This window comes from Mustelus asterias, chromosome 19 (genome assembly GCF_964213995.1).
Source record: "Mustelus asterias chromosome 19, sMusAst1.hap1.1, whole genome shotgun sequence".
In the NCBI taxonomy this organism is placed as follows: Eukaryota; Metazoa; Chordata; class Chondrichthyes; order Carcharhiniformes; family Triakidae; genus Mustelus; species Mustelus asterias.
The window spans coordinates 29,260,293-29,283,547 of record NC_135819.1 but is presented as its reverse complement, the minus strand read 5'-3'; the positions used below and the strand labels follow the sequence as shown (position 1 = coordinate 29,283,547).

Genomic DNA, 23,255 nt, shown 5'->3' with positions numbered 1-23,255 from the left:
AGCATGTCTCTCAGACATTATATGTACATTATACGTTCCAACAGAATGCTCTCAGCCCATAACTGTAGAAATTAAATCTCTGATCATCAATCTGTCCTTGAGTTTTGCTGGGTTGCAAGCAATGTCAAAGTTTCAAATGTACTAACCAGCCTCCTTCTGAACTGTATCGATTCTACGATCACATCCAGAATAAAATGAAGCATCATTAAACAAATTGAATATAGACAAAAAAAAATTAGCAGGGTACAAAGCTGGAAAAAGTAATTCTCATACAGAATGGCGCTGTGGTCAGTCCCAATCATAAGGACTAGATCTGATACTGGTTAGGACTAGAAACATAAAGACATTGATGCTCTGGGGGCAATCTGAAAAAACATTCCTGGTTATGGTGTAACACTGGAGGAATCTTATATTTCAGTTCCAAAAGAGATGATTGAGGTGACCTCAGTGCAATTTAAGACAGTAAACAAGTTGCATTTATATAGCACCTTTAATGTAGAAAAAATGACCCAAAGCACTTAAGAGGTATAATCAGAAACAAAGTGTAGAAAAGATAAATTTTGACGTAGTGAACATGGGTTTAAACCAGTAAAAAGCATATTTATAACAATACTTTCTTCGCACCAAGTGATCAACATATGGAATGCACTTCGAGGCAAGGTAGTCAAGGCAAATACCCTGGAATTATTTTTAACAAGTGTTTACATTTAAATTGCGCTTTATCATATCCTTAGACAAACATGATATACAGTTCATGCACACAGTCCCACAAGCTGCAAATGAGATGAATGACCAATTAATCTATCATTTAGTGTTGGTATCTGATGGACCAGCATTGGTCAGCTCTTTTCAAAACAGTGCTACAAGATTCTTTTTTTCACTTCCACATAAATAGAAGGAATTTTAGTTTAATGTCTTAACAAAAAGATGGCATCTCCATCAACACAGCACTCCTTCAGCACTGTAGTGAAAGGATGGCCTAGATAGTGTTCAATTTTCAAGTGGAATTTGAATCCACAACTTTCTGACTCAAAATGGTACCCACTGAGCAAACTCTACACTAGTAGAAACCTGTGAAATTGGAGTGAAACAATTTCAACCTGGTCATTTGGAAGAGATTAGTGGTCACTAGCAGGGAAGTATTTTGTATAAAGGTTTAAAAAGGATAAATGTTTTCGTCATCTATCAAAAGGAATGTGACTTGATGTAAAAAGTAAGAGTCCCTGCACTTAGATTCACCAGACCATGCTTATCACAAATCCCGATTTACATTTAACTTTCTATACATTTATAAAAAGTCGGTATTGGAAAAGTTAAAGGTGTATTTTACTGTTTGCGCTTTGAATGCTACATGTCAGTGTGCTCCATAAAGAACCATAGATGCTCATTACAATAGTTAAATAAATACATAAATCAAACTCATGCCTGCATGTATAAATCCTTGCTGAACTATCTTATCTTCAAATATTTTTACAAAAGCCAAACATTAAATAAAAAAGTTAAAATATACAGGAAAATTGGATGCAGCATTTAACAGCTCTGTTCCACCATAAATTTTGGAAAAAATTAAATGTACATTTTGATAATTTCTGAAAAATCACAAGAACTATCTGATATTGATATTAATACAATAAAAACCTGAATAATATTGGACTCATTAAAGGCAACCTGTTTCTCATTTTTCATAAGCTGAATAATACACAAGCTCAAATATTTATTTTTCCAATAGTCTCAGGCCAAACGACTTAATTTGGATCTCAAAGTTAACAAGTCAAGAACCAAGTAGCAACTTTTTGTCCAGTTTTCTTCCCTTCTTTCTGCTGAAGTAGGAGCTCTTGCTGGATATAGCTCCATTGGCACCAGTAACCCCCAGGTAAACTACCACATGCTCTTTTTGCTGTTGTTGCAAGAATTCAGTCTCTAATCAACATGTGGCATAATTAATGCTAACGTCTTTGTTTGGTGTCCATGCACAGGGGTTTTCTATTCCAATAACTATGCATTGATCGTGAATCTGAATCTGAGCTGATTCTTCTCTTCCCTAAAGCAAAGGCACTCAGGCAAATGGTAGCACTTCTGATCCCAGTTGAAATCAATATCTTCACAAACTTGGCCTTCCTGGTTTGCAAAGCCTAATACCAGCTACTGAATTTACCTCATGAAAAATTAGAGGTGTTCACAAATCATTTTTAGATGTGAAAATCTGAGAGAGAAAATGTCAGTTCCATAATCCAAGATTCAAACAGATTGAGATTAAGGTGGACTTTTCTATCAATAATAATGTGATATTCACAGTTTTATAATACAAAGTTATCAACACACTTGAAGATGTAGCACAGAAATAGATCATTGCTTAAGCCTTTTGGTAGGCTAAGTACAGAGTAGCCAAAATGGCAAAACAGGGCCGAATTAATTATTGCTTTCCTTGTCACTCAAATTAGAAAATTACACTGACTGGCCACGTTTTCTTCTTCAGGGCATTTTTCAGAGAACACCCAAGAGCACCTGAAGAGTGTTTTGGGATATTTTTGCAGCATCTTTGAAGTTCATTCTGCAATCCAAGTTAAATCTTAAATAACAGGAGATTAAGGCGCAAATGTGACTATTCCTATTCAATCTATTTTGAAGCATCAACACCACATCCCAGCATCTCAGTATAGTGTATTTTTCATGGATTTGCTTCTTGAACTCTTTCCCTTTTGATGTTTGTTGTTGGAATGCTATAACACTGTAGCTCCTTGAAAAACCTCTACCCACCTGTTGAGAAATTGGAACATTTGTTAATTATTGTACTCTGGGTGTCTATGTACAAGAGTGCACTACAAATGTCAAAATAAATATATCAAAAGGCAATTCTCCTCTGCTCAGTACCGAGGGAGTTTTAACAACACCAGGTTAAAGTCCAACAGGTTTATTTGGTAGCAAATGCCATTAGCTTTCGGAGCACTGTTCCTTCGTCAGATGGAGTGGATATCTGCAGATATCCACTCCATCTGACGAAGGAGCAGCGCTCCGAAAGCTAATGGCATTTGCTACCAAATAAACCTGTTGGGCTTTAACCTGGTGTTGTTAAAACTCTTACTGTGTTTACCCCAGTCCAACGCCGGCATCTCCACATCATCAGTACCTAGGGGACAGGGAGACTTGTTTCATTAAGTCTCTATTTCCATAGCATTTTGACTGATCACTTCTACACTTTATTGATGATTGAGAGTAGACTGATAGGGCGGTAATTGGCTGGATTGGATTTGTCCGGCATTTTGTGGACAGGACAAACCTGGGCAATTTTCCACATTGTTGGATAGATGTCAATGTTGCAGCTGTTCTGGAACAGCTTGGCGAAGGACACAGCTAATCCTACAGTACAAGTCTTCAGTACTATTGCTGTAATGTTGTCAGGGCCCATAACCTTTGCTGTTTCTTGATATCAGGGGGAATTAATCAAATTGACTGAAGACTGGCATTTGTGATGCTGGGGACCTCAGGAAGGACCTCTCAGGGGACCTCTTGCCAAGGCCATCCCCACAGCCCCACTTCTTGCCTTCAAACAACCGCACAACCTCAAACAGACCATTGTCCGCAGCAAACTACCCAGCCTTCAGGAGAACAGTGACCACGACACCACACAACCTTGCCACAGCAACCTCTGCAAGACGTGCCGGATCATCGACACGGATGCCATCATCTCACGCGAGAACACCATCTACCAGGTACACTGTACCTATTCTTGCAACTCGGTCAACGTTGTCGACCTGATACGCTGCAGGAAAGGATGTCCCGAGGCATGGTACATTGGGGAGACCATGCAGACACTACGACAACAGATGAATGAACACCGCTTGACAATCACCAGGCAAGAGTGTTCTCTTCCTGTTAGTGAACACTTCAGCGGTCACGGGCATTCGGCCTCTGATCTTTGGGTAAGCGTTCTCCAAGGCGGCCTTCACGACACACGACAACGCAGAGTCGCTGAGCAGAGACTGATAGCCAAGTTCCGCACACATGAGGACGGCCTCAACCGGGATCTTGGGTTCATGTCACACTATCTGTAACCCCCATGACTTGCCTGGGCTTGCAAAATCTCACTAACTATCCTGTCTGGAGACAATACACATCTCTTTAACCTGTGCTTAACGCTCTCTCCACTCACGTTGTCTGTGCCTTTAAGACTTGATGACCTGTAAAGACTCGCATTCCAACCATTATTTTGTAAATTGAGTTTGTGTCTTTATATGCCCTGTTTGTGAACAGAACTCCCACTTAGCTGACGAAGGAGCAGCACTCCAAAAGCTAGTGACTTTTGCTACCAAATAAACCTGTTGGACTTTAACCTGGTGTTGTGAGACTTCTTACCCCAGTCCAACGCCGGCATCTCCACATCATGACCTCAGGAAGAGGCAAAGGTGAATCATCCATTTGACACTTCTGGCTGAAGATTGTTGCAAATGCTTCAGCTTGGTCTTTTGCACTGATGTGCTGGGCTCCTCCTCGCATTGAGGATGGTGATATAAATGGGAGTCTCCTCCTCCTTTTGATGTTTAAATGTCCAACATCATTCATTACCGGATGTAGCAGAACTGCAGAGCTTAGATCTGATCTGTTGATTGTGGGATCACTTAGCTGTCTGTCACATGTTTGGCCATTGTTTGGCCTGTAAATAGTTCTGTATTGTAGCTTCACCAGATTGAAACCTCATTTTTAGGTATGCCTGGTGCGTGCTGCCCCGGCATGCCACCAGACCATAAGACATAGTAGCAGAGGGGGCCATTAGGCCCATCAAGTGTGCTCTGCCAATCAATGAGATCATGACCTGATATGATAATCCTCAACTTCACTTCCCACCCCCCCCCATCCCCATAATTCTTGATTTCCTTACAGTTTAAAAATCTGATCATCTCAGCCTTGAACATACTTAACGACCCAGCCTCTACAGCTCTGTGCTAAAGAATTCCACAGATTCACATTCACAACCCTCAGAAGAAACTCCTCCTCATTTGTCTTAAAGGGGTAACCCCTTAGTCTAAAATTATGCCCTCTGGTCCTAGACTCTCCCACAAGGGGAAACAGTCTCTCAGCACTAAGCCTGTTAAGCCTCGTGAGAATCCTATACATCTCAATAAAGTCACCTCTCATTTTTCTAAACTCCGATAAGTACAGGCCCAACATACTCAACCTCTCATAAGAAAATACCTCCATACCCTTCTCTGCACTGCCTCCAATGCCAGTACATCTTTCCTTAGACAAGGGAACCAAAACTGCTCACAGTATTCCAGATATCCTCTGCATTCTTCAAGGTTGATCCCTGGCTTGATGGTTACAGATTGTGGTTCCATATAATTCTGCCGCTGCTGATGGCCTACAGTACCTCATGGATGACCAGTTTTGAGTTGCTAGATCTGTTCGAAATCTATCCCATTTAGCACGGTGGTAGTGCTTCAGTGATGCCATGCTAAATTGTTCCTTAGGTTATACAGGCTAGGGGAAGTAGCAGGGTAAATATGTGGGGTTACGGGGATAAGGCCTGGGGATAAGGCCTGTTCTATCGGGGAGTTGGTGTAGACTGCTGGGCTAAATGGTCTCCTTCTGCACTGTAGGGGTCTATGACAACATGATGGAAGGTATGCTTAATATGGAAGTGAGAAATTGTCCTTTATCCTCAATGTGCAGTGGTTACTCCTGCCGATATTGTCATAGATTAGACACAGTAATCAAATAACAGAAAATGATGGAAAAACTAAGCAAGTCAGAGAGAGAAAAACAAAGTTAATGTATGAGGTTGATAACCTTACATCTTAAAGCAAGAGGCTGAAAAATGGAAGAAGGGTTATGATTGAAGATCAGTTGTTACGACCTCAATGATAAAGGATGAAATCACTTCAGTGATGAGTATGATAAGCAGGTAGTTGAATTAATAGAAAAGGATTGAAGACTGTATTAGAGGTCTCCGATTGCAGATTGCTACATGCTTCTCTAATCTCAGCATTTATACAAAGGGAGAATAGCTTTAACAGGGACGGGTAGAGTGGGTAACTCGTATAAATTGGTATCAACATACTCGTACCTGCCAAAAAGACAGTGAATTTCTCGAGTGGGGTTAGGATAGTTTTGAGAACAAAATGTCCTAGAACCAATAAAGGAGCAGGCTATATTAGATTTAGTAATGAGCCAGATTTCATTCACAGTCCAATACTGCATGAACATTTATCTAACAGTAATAAATATGATCAAGCTCAATGTGGTGTCTGCAGGGAGAAATATAAAACGTACAAAGATTCTAGGTTTAGGGAAAGCTGACTTCATTGCAATGAGACAGACTGCAGTGAGCTGGACAAATCTGTTCATTTAGTGGGAGGTGTGCAAATATAATCTAATGTGATATACAATCAGAATATCCAAGATTTCTGCCACCTGCAAAAAAAAGCCATGGTTGACTGAAGAGGTAAGAGATAACAGAAGACTTTTTTAAAAAATGCAAAAAAGCAGATTGCAGCAAATTGGAGAGACATAAAAACCAACAAAGACTAACAACACATACAAAAAGCAGGAGGAAAAACATCTAAGGATATCAAAATAAACAAAACTATTTTACAATTATATTAGAAAATAAAGAGATGGTCAAGGGCAATGTGGGCCCTTTGTAATCTGATAACAGTTATATTGCAGCACCAGGCATTCCTAAAAATGAGATAGCAACTCGGTGAAGCGATGACATGGGACAACCTGCATACCACACAGCAGAAACAGAGTGCTGTAGACAGAACCAACAGATCAGGCCAAAGCTCTGCAGTCCTGCCACATTCAGTTGAGGGTGGCACGGTGGTTAGCATTCTGACTCAATGCCAGGGATCTGGGCTCAATTTCAGCCTTTGGTGGGAGTTTGCACGTTCTCCCTGTTCGGGTTTCCTCCAGGTGCTCCAGTTTCCTCCCACACTCCAAAGATGAGCAGGTTAGGTTGATTGGCTATGCTAAATTGCCCCTTACTGTCACGGGACTAGCAGTGCACATACGTGGGTTATGGGGATAGGGCCTGGGTGGGATTATTGTCGGTGCAGGCTTATTGGGCTGAATGACCTCCATCTGCATTGTAGGAATTCTGTGATTCTATACTGGCAATGAAAACATGTCACTTAACCCATTCGAGTGTCATTCAAGTAAATCTACACTGCCCTTTCTTTAAAGTCGATGTATCCTCCCAATGCCAAGAACTGTCCACAATACTCTTAACTGTTGTCAAACTAGGACTTAGTGTACCTGTAACAGAACTTCTACCCTCGTGTTCTGATCCTCTCACTATAAAGGCCAACATTCTAATAAGTGGATCGCAAATTCTCTTTGCACCATTACTGTCTACAACTATGAAACAATGCCTCTTAATTCTAGATTACCCCACTTTTCATACTACTACCAAGTTGTCAGAACCTGTAGACTTTGCAGTATCCAGTACCTTCAAGTGTGATGTCAAAGGTAAACAGGTAAGTGGTAGGTTGGTGAGTGTTTTGCTAATTTATCTTTCAAAAGTTGTGTAACTTATTAGTAATTGCAAAGTTTTATTAAAAATAGTAAAATTTACAAGTAGCAGTAAAGCTTATTGGGAATAGTAGCGCTTATTCTTTATAAATTAAGAAACTGATAATAAATTAACACATAATAAAGATGGCTGAGTAGGTGATGCGTTGTGACTGGACAATGTGGGCGTTCCTGGAAACCAGTGAGATTCAGGGCCAACACATCTGCTGTAAGTGTCTATAGCGAGGGGAGCTTTGACTTAGCGTCACTGAACTGGAGGTCAAGCTGCAGATACACCAGGGAGGGGGAAAAGTTACCTGAATATTTGGTTCCAGGTGGAGGTCTGGACAAGGGAGGTGTGGCTTAAGATAGTGTCTTCTGATTTTGTCAGTGGTCAGGGACAGGAAGGTGCAGCTGTAAAAGGGGCAGGTAAGGGGATTGACACACTAGAAGTGGAGCTGACTTAGCCCTTACAATGAGCAACATGTTCCAGATTTTGCAGCTTGTGGGGACGAAAGCGGGCTCTGCAGACCAAATGGGCAAACTGACCATAACACCATGATATAGAAAGCCATTCAAGTGGGGGCAATTAATAGGAATGTTGTGGATGGCATAGTCAGGGATTGACACAATTTTCTGCAGCTGAGAGCAAGGGTCTCTGCCCAATGTCAGGGTTCTGGACATCTGCTCAGGGCTGGAGAGAAACTTGCAGCGGGAGGGGAAGGATTCAGTATTTGCGGTCCACATAGGTACCAAAGACATAAGCAAAACTAGGAAATAAGTTCTGCTTTGGGAGTATGAGCAGCTAGGGGTTAAATTAAAAAGCAGACTCAGTGAATTATCTCAGAATTATTACCTGAGCCATGAACACATTGGCACAAATGTGGGGCACAAAATTTGGTGTGGGTAAAATAGGTTCTGATTCATGGGGCGCCAGTAGTAGTATTCGGGAACTTTGGAGCTATTGGTATAGTCTGCATTTCAATTGTGCTGGGACCAATGTTCTAGCAAGTTGCATAACTAGGACTGCAGAGAGGGCTTTATATAGAAACAGAAAATCAGGGAGCTGGAGCAGGTCATTCATCCCTTCAAACCTGGTCATCATGATTGATCTTCTATCTCAACACCATGCTCTCCCATGCCTCTTGATGCCTTTAGAGTCCAGAGATCTATTTCTTTCTTAAATATATTCAGTAACATGGCCTCCACAGCCTTCTGTGGTAGAGAATACCACAGGTTCAATACCATCTGAGTGAAGATGTTTTCCCTCATTTCAGTGCTAAATGGCCTGTTCCATATCCTGAAACTATGACTCCTTGTTCTTGACCCCCTCAACCAGAGGAATCATCATCTGCACCCAGTCCTGTCAGAATTCTATATGTTTCAATAAGATCCCCTCTCATTCTTTTAAACTCTAATACAGAGCTAGTCAACTTGATCACTCCTCAAAAGACAATCCTGCCATCCGAAGCATGAATCTTCACTGCACTCCCTGTATGGCAAATACATCCTTTCTCGGATGAGGAGATCAAAACTGCACACAAAACTCCAGGTGTGGTCTCACCGAGGCCCTGTAGGACATCCTTGCTCCTGTACTCAACTCCTATTGCAATAAAGGCCAACATAGTATTTGCCTTCTTAACTGTTTGCTGCACCTGAATGCTTGCTTTCTGGTATAAGGACACCCAGGTCCCTGTGTACATCAATACTTCCCAATTAACCATAATTTAAACAACGCTCTGCCATTCTATTTTTCCTATCGAAGTGGATAACTTCAAACTCAGCCACATTATACTGCATCTGCCATGAATTTGCTCATTTCACTCAACTTATCTTAATTGCCTTGAAGCCTCTTAACATCCTCCTCACCACTCTCATTCCCAATAAGCTTCATGTCATCAGTAAACTCGGAAACACTTGGTTGCCTTATCCATATCATTGATAAATATGAATAGCCGGTGCCCAAGCACTGATCCCTGTGGTAGCCTGCTAGTCAGTGCCTGCCATTCTGAAAAAGACCCTGTTATTTCTGCTCCCACACCAATTCTCAATCCATACCAATTTCTTTATTCATTCATGGGCATCGCTGGCTGGCCAACATCTATTGCCCATCTTTAGTTGCCCGAGGACAGTTGAGAGTCAACCACACTGCTGTGGCCCTAAAGTCACATGTAGGCCACACTAGGTAAGGATGACAGATTTCCTTCCCTAAAGGACATTAGTGAACCAGATGGGTTTTTCCGACGATCGACAATGGTTTCATGGTCATCAGTAGATTATTAATTCCAAATATTTTTTGTTGAATTCAAATTCCACCATCTGCCGTGATGGAATTCAAACCCTGGTCCCCAGAGCATTAGCTGAGTTTCTGGATTAATAGTCTAGCAATAATACCACTCGGCCATCGCCTCTCCTATATATTGCCTCCAATCCATGTGCTTCAATTTTGCACAGTAACCTCTTGTGCAGGACTTCAAAGATTTTCTGAAAATCAAATACATCACTGGCTCTTTCTACCTATTCTGTTAGTTACATCTACAAACAGTTCCATTAGGTTTGTCAAACATGACTTCTAAATAATGGAGGCAAGACATCAAGTGAGGAAAGATCTGAAAACTTGAAGAGAGAGGACAAGGCAAGAGAACAGGGTGGAATTAGGGAAATGATAAATCAGAGCATGGCAGGAAGGGATGGAGAGTAGAAAGTTAAGAGTGTGCCTGCAGATAAGGTTAGAAGTTGTAAAATGTCAGAACTAAAGGCTCTGCATCTGAAATAAAAATAAATTACTGCAGATGCTGAAAATCGGAAACCAAAAAACAGAAAATGCTAGAAAACCTCAGCAGTTCAGACAGCATCTGTGGAGAGAGAACGGAGCGTTACGTTTCAAGTCTGGAACTCTGATGAAGGATCACCCCCAGACTCGAAACGTTAGCTCTGTTCTCTGTCCATAGATGCAGTCAGACCTGCTGATTTTCCAGTATTTTCTGTGTTTTGGCTCTGTATCGGAATGTTGCAACAAAACATATGAATGGATAGCTCAAATAGAAATAAATATGTATGATCTAATAGAACAGGAACAGACCCTTCGGCCCACCAAGTCTATGCCAACACTGATGCCTCTTGAATTTAATACTTTCTTGCCTTTACTTGGTCCATATCCCTCTATTCTTTGTGATGCGTCTTGAACTTTGTTAGAGAATCTGCTTCCACCACCTCCTCCAGCAGAAGCAGATAGCCATCAATTCAGAAAAAGAAGCGAAGGAGGGAACCTGTCTATAACTGGATCAAAAAAATTCCATGTACTCCCATGAAAATATAGGCATAGTGGGTTTTTATTTCAAAACCGTTTATTAGAAAGATTTTTGAGGACTAGAGATGGCGTAGTTTGTGCAACATCTGCAACATTTACCAGGGCTGAAAGATCATCAATCCGAAACGTTAACTCTGTTTTTCTCTCTCCATAGATGCTGCCTTATCCGCTGAATATTTTTAGAATTTTCTGTTTCCAGCATCCATAGCATTTTGCCTTTGAAGCTGTATAATGATTTGTCTTACTCACCTCCGGGCAGTATGATGATCATCTGCTTTAAACATATAGAACAATGTTCTCTTGTGAAGCAACTGGAAAATCACTCGGGGTTCTGAAAGGTCATCCTGGTCTTCAGAAACTGTGAATCCGAGCAGTGGTTGGCTCTCTAATGCGGCTACATCCTTTAAAAAAAAGACATTGGAGATAAAGTTTGCAGAGGCTTAAGTATGTCAAGCACATTAAATGAAATTAATGTTAGGTCATCCATAGCAAGTTATCTTAAGTTCTCTCTCTTTGGGTCATATTGGCCCATGCATGGAGTTGCAATGGCCACAAATAACATTCAAAACCATATTTTATATTAATTTTCATATTACAAACTGTTGATACCAATGAGTGATTTAAAATTATCCACTAATGAAGCAGCAGTCTTTTCCAAATCTTCATACCCACAAATACAATAAGAGCAAATCAGCAAATAATAAATCTAGACACCAAATAGAATTGTATCTTGAAGGCAACATTGACAGGGCTGAGGTCCACTGAATTGGACCCTCAACCTGCAATAGCTGTGGTCCTTCCTATTTAATGCATTTCAAAAGTTGGCAAAACAATACTCCACTATAAGATTTTAAGACTTTTTTCTTCTGTTTCTTCCCTTCCCCGTCTGATATTTGGGATAAAGTGCTATGAGTACTAGGTAACTCCCAAATATCCAACCTCTCCAAATGGGCAATTATCCATGAAGGAGTCTTGAAAGTGGGCTATTCATTCTCTGGGGGCTATTTGGGCAACTCAGGCCAGCCAGATCTCTGCTTACTTATCTACCCACATGATTCAATCAACAGAAACTGATCTGTTAGATGAGCTGTCAACAATGTTGTCAATTAAGAGAATTCGCTCCCCCCCAGAGAAATGGACTGTTCCCTCCCCTCCCCCCATCAGGGTTTGAGCAGGAAATTCTTGGAAAAACTGGCATATAACTTGGATTTCAATTCTTTCCTGCAAGAAAAAATTGTGAAAAGAAAAAAAAAATTGCATGCACACAAACGGGTTCCTGAGATTGTTCCCAACACAGTTGTAAATCCTGGGGGAACCATACAGTAGATACTGTAAATAACTGGCACAAATAGTTCATTAGTTTCTCAAAAACTGCAACATGTTGAGGTTTGCAAATTAATCATAACATAACTTCAGAGAGGAAAAAATAAGTATAAAAATGTCTTACAATGAGATGGTGTATTGTGTTGATGCAAGAACCAATAACATCACTCAATGCACTATAAATATATTTCTGTTTTCATCAGTTACTCGTTTCACAGTTACAGGCATTCAATTGATAGATAAAAACATCTATATATGCAGAGTTGGACAAACCCTTACCTCACTGGCAGCATACGTATACAGCACCTTATCCTGAATGACAAACCAGAGCCGTTTCCATGGTTTCTTAATCCCCTTGGACCTATAAAGGTAGCCACTCATAGATGAGGCTCCAGTGTTAGCAGATACCTGAAATAAACAGTGGGGCACACTTTAAATTCTGGAAAATCTCCTTTTCCTCTTGTCCTTTTATATGTCCAGTTCGTTGAAGTGGTCATTTATCTTTCAAATTCTAGTTCGAGCAAAGATGCTGAGGGATGTTGTATATTTCCATCTTTCAGATCACCGCCCCTTTTACTGTTCTCATTGGAGAACCACTCTAATAATGGCAATAAAATGGATCATTTCTGTTGGTCAGAGTAGTTAGTACTACTGCAACTTGCATCAAAATTGGTCATAAGTGGTTAACTGATGCAAAGCTCAATGAAGAACTCTTTTGTCACCTGTAGTTAAGTCCTATGGTTTGGAAACTAAACATAGGTAATAAAGGCAGCCTCCCAGTTAACATCCAGAAAAGAACAAAAAGAAATTTAAAATAGAGCCACTCACTTAAGGAGTTCTGGCTAACTTCAACCAAACACTTATCTGCCAAGGGGCAGATTGCATTGGAGATCCATATTTGCATTTTTTTTGTTGGGATATCATTTTCTGAGAAGAGGGGATTGGGGTGAATGGGCAGGGACCGGAAATCAACATTACTGCAGAGTAGTGAAGATACGACTCATATTAGTTCCACTACATTGGTTGCACCTTTGTGTCTGGATCACAGATTGTTTACTGACTTCTAAGCCCAGACTGCGGACTTGAGCACACAATCTGTATTGACAATCCAGTACATACTGATGCAGTATTGCACACTCAAGGGGTATTTTCAGATAAGACCATGAGTTGTTTTCCTGTTTATCTGCTTCAGTGATTAATGTAAATGTTAAAATATGTTATGGCACTGTCTGAAGAAATACAACATGACTTTCCTCACTCAATCATTATGAATGACAATCATCAGTATTTCAATTAATTGCTGTTATGGGGTCTTGCTATATATGCTGTCCCTGGTGACATCATCGCAAAACAATGCTGGTTTTTAAATGTATTTTAATGGCACCCTGCTCAAATTTACCACCATTTTTCGTGGCTCTTCCACTATTACTAAATTATCAGACTGCATATCCAACATCTTGTACTAGCAAGCAGAAATTTCTTCCAATTAAATATTGCAAGGCTGAAGCCATTATCTTTGGTCCCAGCACAAATTTTGTTCCCTAGCTTCCCACTTTAACCCGCTCCATGATAACTATTTGACGTTGAACCAGACGTTTTGCAACCTTGCTGTCATACTTGAACCCGAGATGAGCTCCCAGTCACAAAGAATCATAAAAGAGTTACAGGACAGAAAGAGGCCATTAGAGAATCAGCTCTCTGCAAGAGCAATTCAGCGAGTCACACGCCCCTTGCTTTTCTTGTAAGCATACATTTTCAGGTGCTTATTCCCCAATTCCCCTGTGAAGACCATGATTGAATCTGCACCATCACATTCACAAGACATCAGAGCACAACCACTCAGAACTTTTTACACGTCACTGTTTGTTCTTTGGTTTCTCTCAATCTACTCTGTCTCGACTACTCATGATTTTTAACACCTCTATCAAATTTCCTCTCAACCTTCCCCAAAGGAAGCAGCCCCAGCTTCCCCAATCTATTCTCATAACTGATTTATCATTGGAACCATCCATAGGAACATAGGACTTAGAAGCAGGAGGCCATTTGGTCCTTCAAGCCTGCTCCACCATTCACTAGGATCATGGTTGACCTGCTTATGACTCAGCTCTACTTTCTTTTCTGCCCCGATAACCTTTAACTACCTTGTCTAACAAAATTCTAACTCAGCATTGAGTAGATTTAAAGACCCAGTCTCCACTACCTTCTGGGAAAGAGAATTTCAGTCTAATAATCCTCAGACAAAAAAAACAACTCATCAATCTTAAAAGGGAGACCTCTTATTCTTAAACTATGTTCCCAAGTACCAGTTTCCCCATTAAAGGAAACATACTCTTGGTGTTGTTACTTTTTCATGAGAATCTTTTCAGCAACTTCTCATATCCTTTCTAAAATGTGGTGTCCAGAATTGGACATAATAATTCAGTTAACTTTGGCAGGAATTTCTTCTTGGTAATAGCAGGTGCAAAGTAGTCATATAGCACCTCAGCTATGCCCTCTGGTTCCATGCATAGATCCTTTTTGGTCCTTAAACAGACCCATACCACCTCTTACTACCCTTTTCTTTGGATTAACCCTAATGTAAGTTGTCAGTCTCTTCTTATGCACTCTCTTTCCTTCTCATTTCTTTTTTAACTTCCCTATGAACTTTCTGCCTTCAGTCAGTCGGGTTCTTAATTTTATCAGCAAGAAGTCTCTCAACACCAGGTTAAAGTCCGACAGGTTTATTTGGTAGCATGAGCTTTCGGAGTGTTGCTCCTTCATCAGGTGAGTGTAGAGTTGGGTTCACAAACAGGGTATATATAGACACAGACTCAATTACAAGATAACGGTTGGAATGCGAGTCTTAACAGGTAATCAAGTCTTTACAGGTGCAGACTATGTGAGTGGAGAGATAGTTAAGCACAGGTTAAAGAGGTGTGAATTGTCTCAAGCCAGGACAGTTAGTAAGATTTTGCAAGCCCAGGCCAAATGGTTACAGGTAGTGTGACATGAACCCAAGATCCCAGTTGAGGCCGTTCTCATGTGTGCGGAACTTGGCTATCAGTCTTTGCTCAGCGATTCTGCGTTTCGTGTGTCTTGAAGGCCGCCTTGGAGAACGCTTACCCGAAGATCAGAGGCTGAATGCCATTGACTGCTGGTGTTCCCCAACAGGAAGGGAACATTCCTGCCTAGTGAATGTCGAGCAGTGTCCATTCATCTGTTATCGTAGCATCTGCATGGTCTCGCCGATGTACCATGCCTCGGGACATCCTTTCCAAGGCATGGTACATCGGCGAGACCATGCAGACGCTACGACAACAGATGAATGGACACTGCTTGACAATCACCAGGCAGGAATGTTCCCTTCCTGTCGGGGAACACTTCAACAGTCAAGGGCATTCAGCCTCTGATCTTCGGGTAAGCGTTCTCCAAGGCGGCCTTCAAGACACACGACAACGCAGAATTGCCGAGCAGAAACTGATAACCAAGTTCTGCACACGAGGATGGCCTCAACCGGGATCTTGGGTTCATGTCACATTATCTGTAACCATTTGGCCTGGGCTTGCAAAATCTTACCAACTGTCCTGGCTTGAGACAATTCACACCTCTTTAACCTGTGCTTAACCCTCTCTCCACTCATATTCTGTACCTGTAAAGACTTGATTACCTGTTAAGACTTGATTACCTGTTAAGACTCGCATTCCAACTATCATCTTGTAATTGAATCTGTGTCTATATATGCCCTGTTTGTGAGCCCTACTCTATACTCACCTGATGAAGGAGCAGCGCTCCGAAAGCTCGTGCTACCAAATAAACCTGTTGGACTTTAACCTGGTGTTGTGAGACTTCTTACTATGCTTACCCCAGTCCAACGCTGGCATCTCCATCTTATTTTTATCAACCTGACATCTGTCATACACCATTTTTCTGCTTTATCTTACCCTCTATCACTTTTGTCATTCAGGACCATCACCGAGACCACCTATTTCCAGGAACATTGCCTGAATCTTCCCGTCTCAGCTCATCTGCTACCAGTACCCTCATCCATGCCTTCTGGATTTCTAATTTGACTATTAGAGTGTACATCTGGAGTAGACTCAACTATTCTAATGTTCTCCTGGCTTCCCTCGCACCTTGCACCATCCTTAAAAGGCCATTGAAAACATTGCGACTTGTGTCCTGATTCACCATCAAGTCCCGGTGAGCCACCACCTCTGTGCTCACTAATTTACATTGACATCTGCTCAAGTACACACCCATTGCAAAATTCTTTTCCTTGTTTTCAATAGTGAAATGTGAGGAGAAAGACTCATGTTCACACATCCCCAGGACAGACCCACCCAGTGTGGAATCAGGAGTGGTGTTGGAGTTGGGGGAAAAAAAGCATATAGTGATCTACAATCAATATGCAGCTTTAAGAATTGCAATAAAATCCCAGTACAAACTGAACAAGGGTTCACACACCACTGGAAAAATAGATTCCAACTTTGATCACAGTACCTGAATAACTTATATTTCATTTAAAAAAATCAAAAAATCTTTGGCGCGCATAGTACATAAAAGCAATAAAACTATCCAAATACAATGCAGTTTTGGTATTAATAACATAAACACGGCACAATGCTGTCAGCCCATATTCTTGTAAGCAAGATCATTGGCTAGAAAAAGGCTTGAATCAATATAACTGGTAATGTTGCAAAGCACAAGCAATTGGACTGCCATTTGTGCAGTCATTCTTTCTATTTTCTACCAACTGAAAATAGCCAACTGTCAGCTTTTCCTAATTACTAAAACATTTGAGAACTGTACATAACAATTACTAATACTTTATCCTGTTATAAAGGGGAGGTTGATCCCCTCTCTGAGAGCTAACACCTAACCACTCAAAGAGGAGTACCTTGTTTTATAATCTGTTAAATGTGGGTGAAAAATAGTATGATCTGCTCTTCAGCAACGTTTAGTGGTTAAATCAAAATAACTACCTGAGACTCTGTAAAATCAACAAGTAACATTTTATTTATCTAACCAACAGTGAACAGGTTAAACTATCAACAAACCAAAACAAAACACTATTCTAATTGAATGCTGTTCAGATAAATACAATTCCCACTTATTAACAAAAAAATAGAACTTTTTAGTCACTCTCAAAATTTCAACCAGGCTTGTTGTCTTCCGGAATCTTCTGTCTGGAATCTGTGTCTTCTTTTGTTACCTTTTCTATTCAAATGAGGCTTTGAGCTAAAATGCTATTAGCTGTGGCAGGCGTGTCTCTCTGGAGCTGAGAGCTGTCTCTTATACGCCTTACACCAACATCTCCACAATAGGATTGGTTCTCAAATTACCAAAACATCAAATTTAAATCTAATAGGCTCCTGATATTCAAGTGCCTAATTTGCAATTGATTGGGCAAAATTCAAAAACTGCCTGTTGTCTTGGCAACACTATTGTTTGGCCCTTGATACAATTTTTCAGTGTGCTCTCTATATGCACTTGCACTCTTTTTAATTCTAAGTACGGAAAAAACAAAACCACCTTTTAAAGAGACCACGCAATACCTTCACCTCTTAGCATTATACAATTTTTAATAATTTTTACGAACACCGAATTCTAACATTCTACTCAACTTTGCAACAATTTATTGAAGTGTGCACGTGGAGAGCTCGGCCACTACCTATTCCACAGTAGTATGGCTGGGAAGTCACGTTCTTCACTGGCAGGCAAATCCCAGCAAAGGTCGCAAGAGCTTTGTTATTCTCGAGTGGGTATCCTATATTTGTTGCACCTAGAATACAGTCTGATTAAGATCAGTTAAAGCTCAGTGTCCCCACTTACTTCTTTCAGTGCTGCTGGAATTTTCTTGTGCTTCCGTCCTGAAGAATGCTGAATGCTGTGAAAAACCGAGGTGAGGGTACTTGACGATTTGTGAGTTGGAGACAGCATCTTTGTATCAGATGACTGTTTTTCTAATTAACAGAGATAGATTGATTTATTTTAAAATTAGTACTAAAATCCAATAAAAGATTTTTAAAAACGCTAATTTGAACGCTTACCAAACTGCTTTCTGCAATTTGGGTGAAGAGTGTGTGGGGGGAGGGGGTAGCTTGGCGGATGGGTGAACAGCATGATCCCAGGCCATTTTCGACATCTAAACATTTAAAAATGTTTTGCAATTTCCCAACGGTTCAGTGATTGAATGCAGCATGTCGTTAAGTACTGTACTGAGCCAAACAGACTAGGAAAGTTACAGATCCCTGGTCTGTGCTCGGTTAGCTGATCTCAGTTAGGTGTGCCATTGTAGCATAAGCCAGGAGGAACAAAAATCAACAAGGGCTCTACATCTGAAAACTCAGCTAATTCTGTTGGAAAGTGCATGTATGTGAGCACAAGATTGAGCTCTGTTGGGATGTTCCCATGGTCAATAGAGACCCAAAGCTTTGTTGCAGCTCAAACACCAAGAATATCCATTTAGCTGAGGTACCAGAAATGTCGATTGTGCGTCTCTACACGTGTGTAAAAACGTTGCACTTTTAATATTTTCTTTCTCCACTTGAATTCCCCCTAATAGCAGGTTATATTCCTTGCCAGAAGCAGGGCAGGGCAGGAGGGGGAAAGGAGACAAGGGAAATAATTTGTCTTCTTTGCTGTACAAAAGAGAGCCTAGTTAACTCATTATTAAAAGAAAATGTTTCCTGTCAGGAACTCTACATGGGTTGGAATATTGATTATTTCTAATGGATCTTCTGCAAAATAATGTTTATGCTCCGAGCACCAATATTTCTAACACTAATATTGTTCTTACCTCTCTTTTGCAGTTCTGAGAAGCAGTGATCACAAACTCTTGCAGGTCGGTTTTTAAGGTAGTCCAGGTTAAATTTGTTTGATGAGCAGGCCTGACAAACAATCTAAAAGATAAAACTAGATCACACATGTGCTTAACAAGAACTTCCACTGGCTAGGTACTATATTAAACTGAATAACAAAAGAACTATTTGGTTCAGGTCCACAGAAAAAAAAAGGATGAAACTTACATTTACAAAAGTAACAGCCTCAAACATAATTGGCACTGCTAAATGTGCAATTCTACTGAAGGTCTTAGCTCAATAGTATCGGATTTTAACATTCAAATCAACGCAATCATGTGCACAATAAATGTTACTTCTTGTTCCCACTCTTAATCACCAAGTAACTTATGTTACAATTTAGGCTGTGTCTCAACAAATTATTTGTAATCTCCACAAGGTTAGCTTCCATACTTACTCTTTTTGTAGAAGCTCAAACATGAAATATTTGAAACAGTATCAATAGAGGGAAAATAAAGACCAAACAATGCCATCAGAGTACACACTGGAAATAACAAGGTCTACCCAACATGGACGTAATTAAGGATTCTCTCTCCACAGATGCTGTTAGATCTGAGATTTTCCAGCATTTTCTGTTTTTGTTTGTGTTGTTTGTGTAAGATTTCTACTACTCGAGACAGAATTAGTGAGTGGGACTTCTGTTCACAACAACATTGATCCATTTTCCTAGTTGGGGATTATTGTATGTGTATGTATTATTGCAGTAGAATTGCACATTTAGCAGTGCCAATTATATTTGAGGCTGTTACTTTTGTAAATGTAAGTTTCGTCATTTTTTATTCTGTGGACCTGAACCAAATAGTTTTTTTGCTTTTCAGCTTAATATAGTACCTAGCTATATTGTATGGTGGGTTCTCAGTAGGTTTTCCTGCTATCAAGATTAATCATAGAATCATAGAAACCCTACAGTGCAGAAGGAGGCCATTCGGCCCATCGAGTCTGCACCGACCACAATCCCACCCAGGCCCTACCCCCACATATTTACCCGCTAATCCCTCTAACCTACACATCCCAGGACTCTAAGGGGCAATTTTTAACCTGGCCAATCAACCTAACCCGCACATCTTTGGACTGGCAATATTAACCTGGCAATACAAGCAAGAAAACACCTGGTCTGCTTCAACAGAAACACAATTGCAGCACCGCAAGAGGCGGAAGAGGACCTTAGAGAAGAAGTCGCATCATAAAGATCAGAAGGAAGGCTTCCAATTAAGGTCTTAGACATGATAAAGATCTTCAGCAGATATATAAAAGGATACCGGAATTTACATCTGAAGTGCTGTACAGACCAGATGCTGGGAAATGGGATTAAAATGAGCAGCTAACCCTTTCTCTTTTTGGCGCATGCAGTCATGATGGGCTGATTGGCCTTTTTCTGCATGATAACTTTTCTATGGTTCTATATTTGGGGCTGGTTTGAGACCTTCCCCCCACTGAGGGGGTCCCCCCCCCCCTCACTGAGAAGTCTGCACTGCACTCCTGGGGTGGGGAAGCAATGTAGTTTTAAATCTATGTGTGTCATAAGTAGGCTGCAATGAAGTTACTGTGAAAATCCCCAAGTCGCTACACTCCAGCGCCTGTTTGGGTACACTGGCCAATACACCTAGCCAGCATGTCTTTCGGACTGTGGGAGGAAACCGGAGCATCCAGAGGAAACCCATGCAGACACGGGGAGAACATGCAGATTCCACACAGGCAGTGACCCAAGCCAGGAATTGAACCCAGGTCCCTGGCACTGTGAGGCAGCAGTACTAACCACTGTGCCACCATGCTGTCCAATGTAACTGGTGGAAAGAAAATCCCTACCTACCAATTGTCATATAGTGGTCAGGGAAGGAGTGGCCAGCGATAATTCAGGCAGAGTCGGCAGAGCCTTGGTCGGTGAATTAGCAGTCTGTCTCACAATCTGAATTTTCTAATATTCTGTGGCACAATCCCAACTGAGTTCTAGTAAGATAGTGGAGGAAAAAACTCACCACCATCATCCCTTGTGGAAAAGGTCACCAAATAATAGACTAAAAACCTCAATGAGAGTTAAAAATATTGTGAAGCAAGAATAAATCAAACAGCAAGTTGCAATATATTCTTGGTTAAAGCTGTTTTCCATTAATCAAAATAAAACTCTTATCTGTAGATCCAACGCTGACATAGTCATTAAACCTGGTGACAAGGAGATGGTGTTGTTATTTGGTTAAAAGTTTTCTACCTCTTAGAGGTTGAACAAGAAATTTTTGAAATCTCCTTGTACCTCTACCTGGTTCATAAACCCATAAGCAAACATAAACCTTTGTTTCCCAGGTCTTGCTTCATCTGGAGATCTTCTGCCTGCCACTTGGCCTCAAACCTATCTCCTGCCCAAAATCCACACACAAGACTGTCCTGGTAGAGTCACTGTTTCAGACTATTCTTGATTGGCTGAAGAAACCGATTTCCTTTTAATCACGACTATTTTTCCTCCTCTTGTCCAGTCTCTTCTGACCTACATCGGAGACTATTCTAATGCCCTATGCCACTTTTCCAGTTTTATGAATTGAAAAGAAATAGACCATATGGCTCATTGAATGGTGGAGCAGGCTCAATGTGATCACAGTTGACCTTTGACTTCAACTTCACCTTCTTTCCACCTATTCCCCAATCCTTGCTTTTCTGAGAACACAAAAATCTATCTCAGCTTTCAATATATTCAACGATGGAGCATCCACAACCCTTCTGAATAGAGAATTCTAAAGATTTACAATGTTGAGTGAAAAAATTTCTTTCCATCTCTGTTCCAAATGATCACCCCCTTATTCTGAGACTGTACCCTTGTGTTTCCCCCGGCCAGGCAAAATAATCTTAGTGTCTGCCCATCAAGTCCCTTCAGGATCTTGTATATTCATCTTTCATTCTTCTACATTCCTGAGAAGATAGGTCCAATTCACTCAGTCTCTCAGACTAGGACAACCCTCTCATCCAAGGGACCAATCTAGTGAACCTTTGCAGTATTGCCTCCAATGCAAGTACATCCTTCCTGATATATAGAGACCAAAGCTGCACAAAGTACACCATGTGTGGTCTCACCAAAACCTTGTACAATTCTAGTAATCAAAAGAATTAGGAGGAGTGGCAATTCAGCCCCGAGTCTGCTCCGCCAGTTAATACAATCCTGGCTGATCTCAACTCAGCCTCAACTCCACTTACCTGCAATCACCATAGTCCTTTAAACCCATACTAATTAAAAATGTGTCCACCTCTTCCTGAAATTTACTCAAGGTTTGGGCATCCATCATGCTCTGGGGTAGTGAATTCCACAGACTCACGACCTTTGGAGGGAAGTAATTTCTCCTCATCTCTGTTTTAAATCTGCTACCCCTTATCCTAAAACTATGATCTCTTGTTCTGGATTGCCCTACAAGAGAAAACATCCTTCGCATATCTACTTTTTCAATCCCCCTTAACATCTTGTACACCTCAGTTAGATCTCCTCTCATTCTTCTAAACTCCAGGCAGTATAGGCCTAAAGTGCCCAATCTCTCTTCATAAGTCAACCTTTCTTTTCTGGAATCAATCTAGTGAACCTCCTCTGAATGGCCTCCAATGTAATTAAACCCCTCCTCAAGTAAGGGAACCAAAACTGTACACAATATTCAAATGCTTTGTACAGTAGCAGCAACATTTCAATACTTTTATATTCTATTCCTTTAGCAAAAAATGGCAAGATTCCATTTGCCTTCCTTATTACCTAGTCAGAGAGTCATAGTGATATACAGCACAGAAACAGGCCCTTCGGCCCAACTCGTCTATGCTGACCAGGTTTCCTAAACTGAACGAGTCCCATTTGCCTGTGTTTGGCCAATATCTCTCTAAACCTTTCCTATCCATGTACCTGTCCAAATGTCTTTTAAATGTTGTAATTGTACCCACCTCTACCACCTCCTCTGGCAGCTCATTCCACCCTGTGAGAGAAAAAGTTGTCCCTGAAGTCCATTTTAAATCCTTCCCCTCTCTCCTTAAACCTATGTGCTCTGGTTTTGGACACCCCTACCCTGGGGAAAAGACCGTGGTTTATCTATGCCCCTCATGATTTCATAAACCTCTAAGGTCAGTCCTCATTCTCCTATGCTCCAGGGAAAAAAGTCCCAGCCTATCCAGCCTCTCCTTATAATTCAAACCTTCCACTCCATAACATCCTTGCAATTCTGTTTTTGCACCTTTTCCAGTTTAACAACATCCTTCCTATTGCAGGGCGACCAGAATTGTAAGCAGTACTCCAAATATAACCTTACCAATGTCTTGTA

General features: G+C 40.9%; 1 protein-coding gene across 3 annotated transcripts in view; it reads right to left on the bottom strand.

Moving 5' to 3' along the window:
• Nucleotides 1-473: 473 nt before the first annotated feature.
• Nucleotides 474-23,255, bottom strand: part of fgd6 (FYVE, RhoGEF and PH domain containing 6) — a 143,560-nt gene continuing 120,778 nt past the window's right edge. For all 3 annotated transcript variants that reach the window (XR_013500150.1, XM_078235230.1, XM_078235231.1), the window contains 5 exons: nt 18,918-19,020; nt 17,951-18,081; nt 12,419-12,547; nt 11,066-11,217; nt 474-2,757 (listed from right to left, as the gene is read on the bottom strand). Coding sequence is in view for 2 of the 3 variants with exons in the window: in XM_078235230.1 (XP_078091356.1) it covers nt 2,721-2,757; nt 11,066-11,217; nt 12,419-12,547; nt 17,951-18,081; nt 18,918-19,020 (552 nt within the window). In the remaining variant the exon portion in view is untranslated. The remainder of the gene's footprint in view (nt 2,758-11,065; nt 11,218-12,418; nt 12,548-17,950; nt 18,082-18,917; nt 19,021-23,255) is intronic.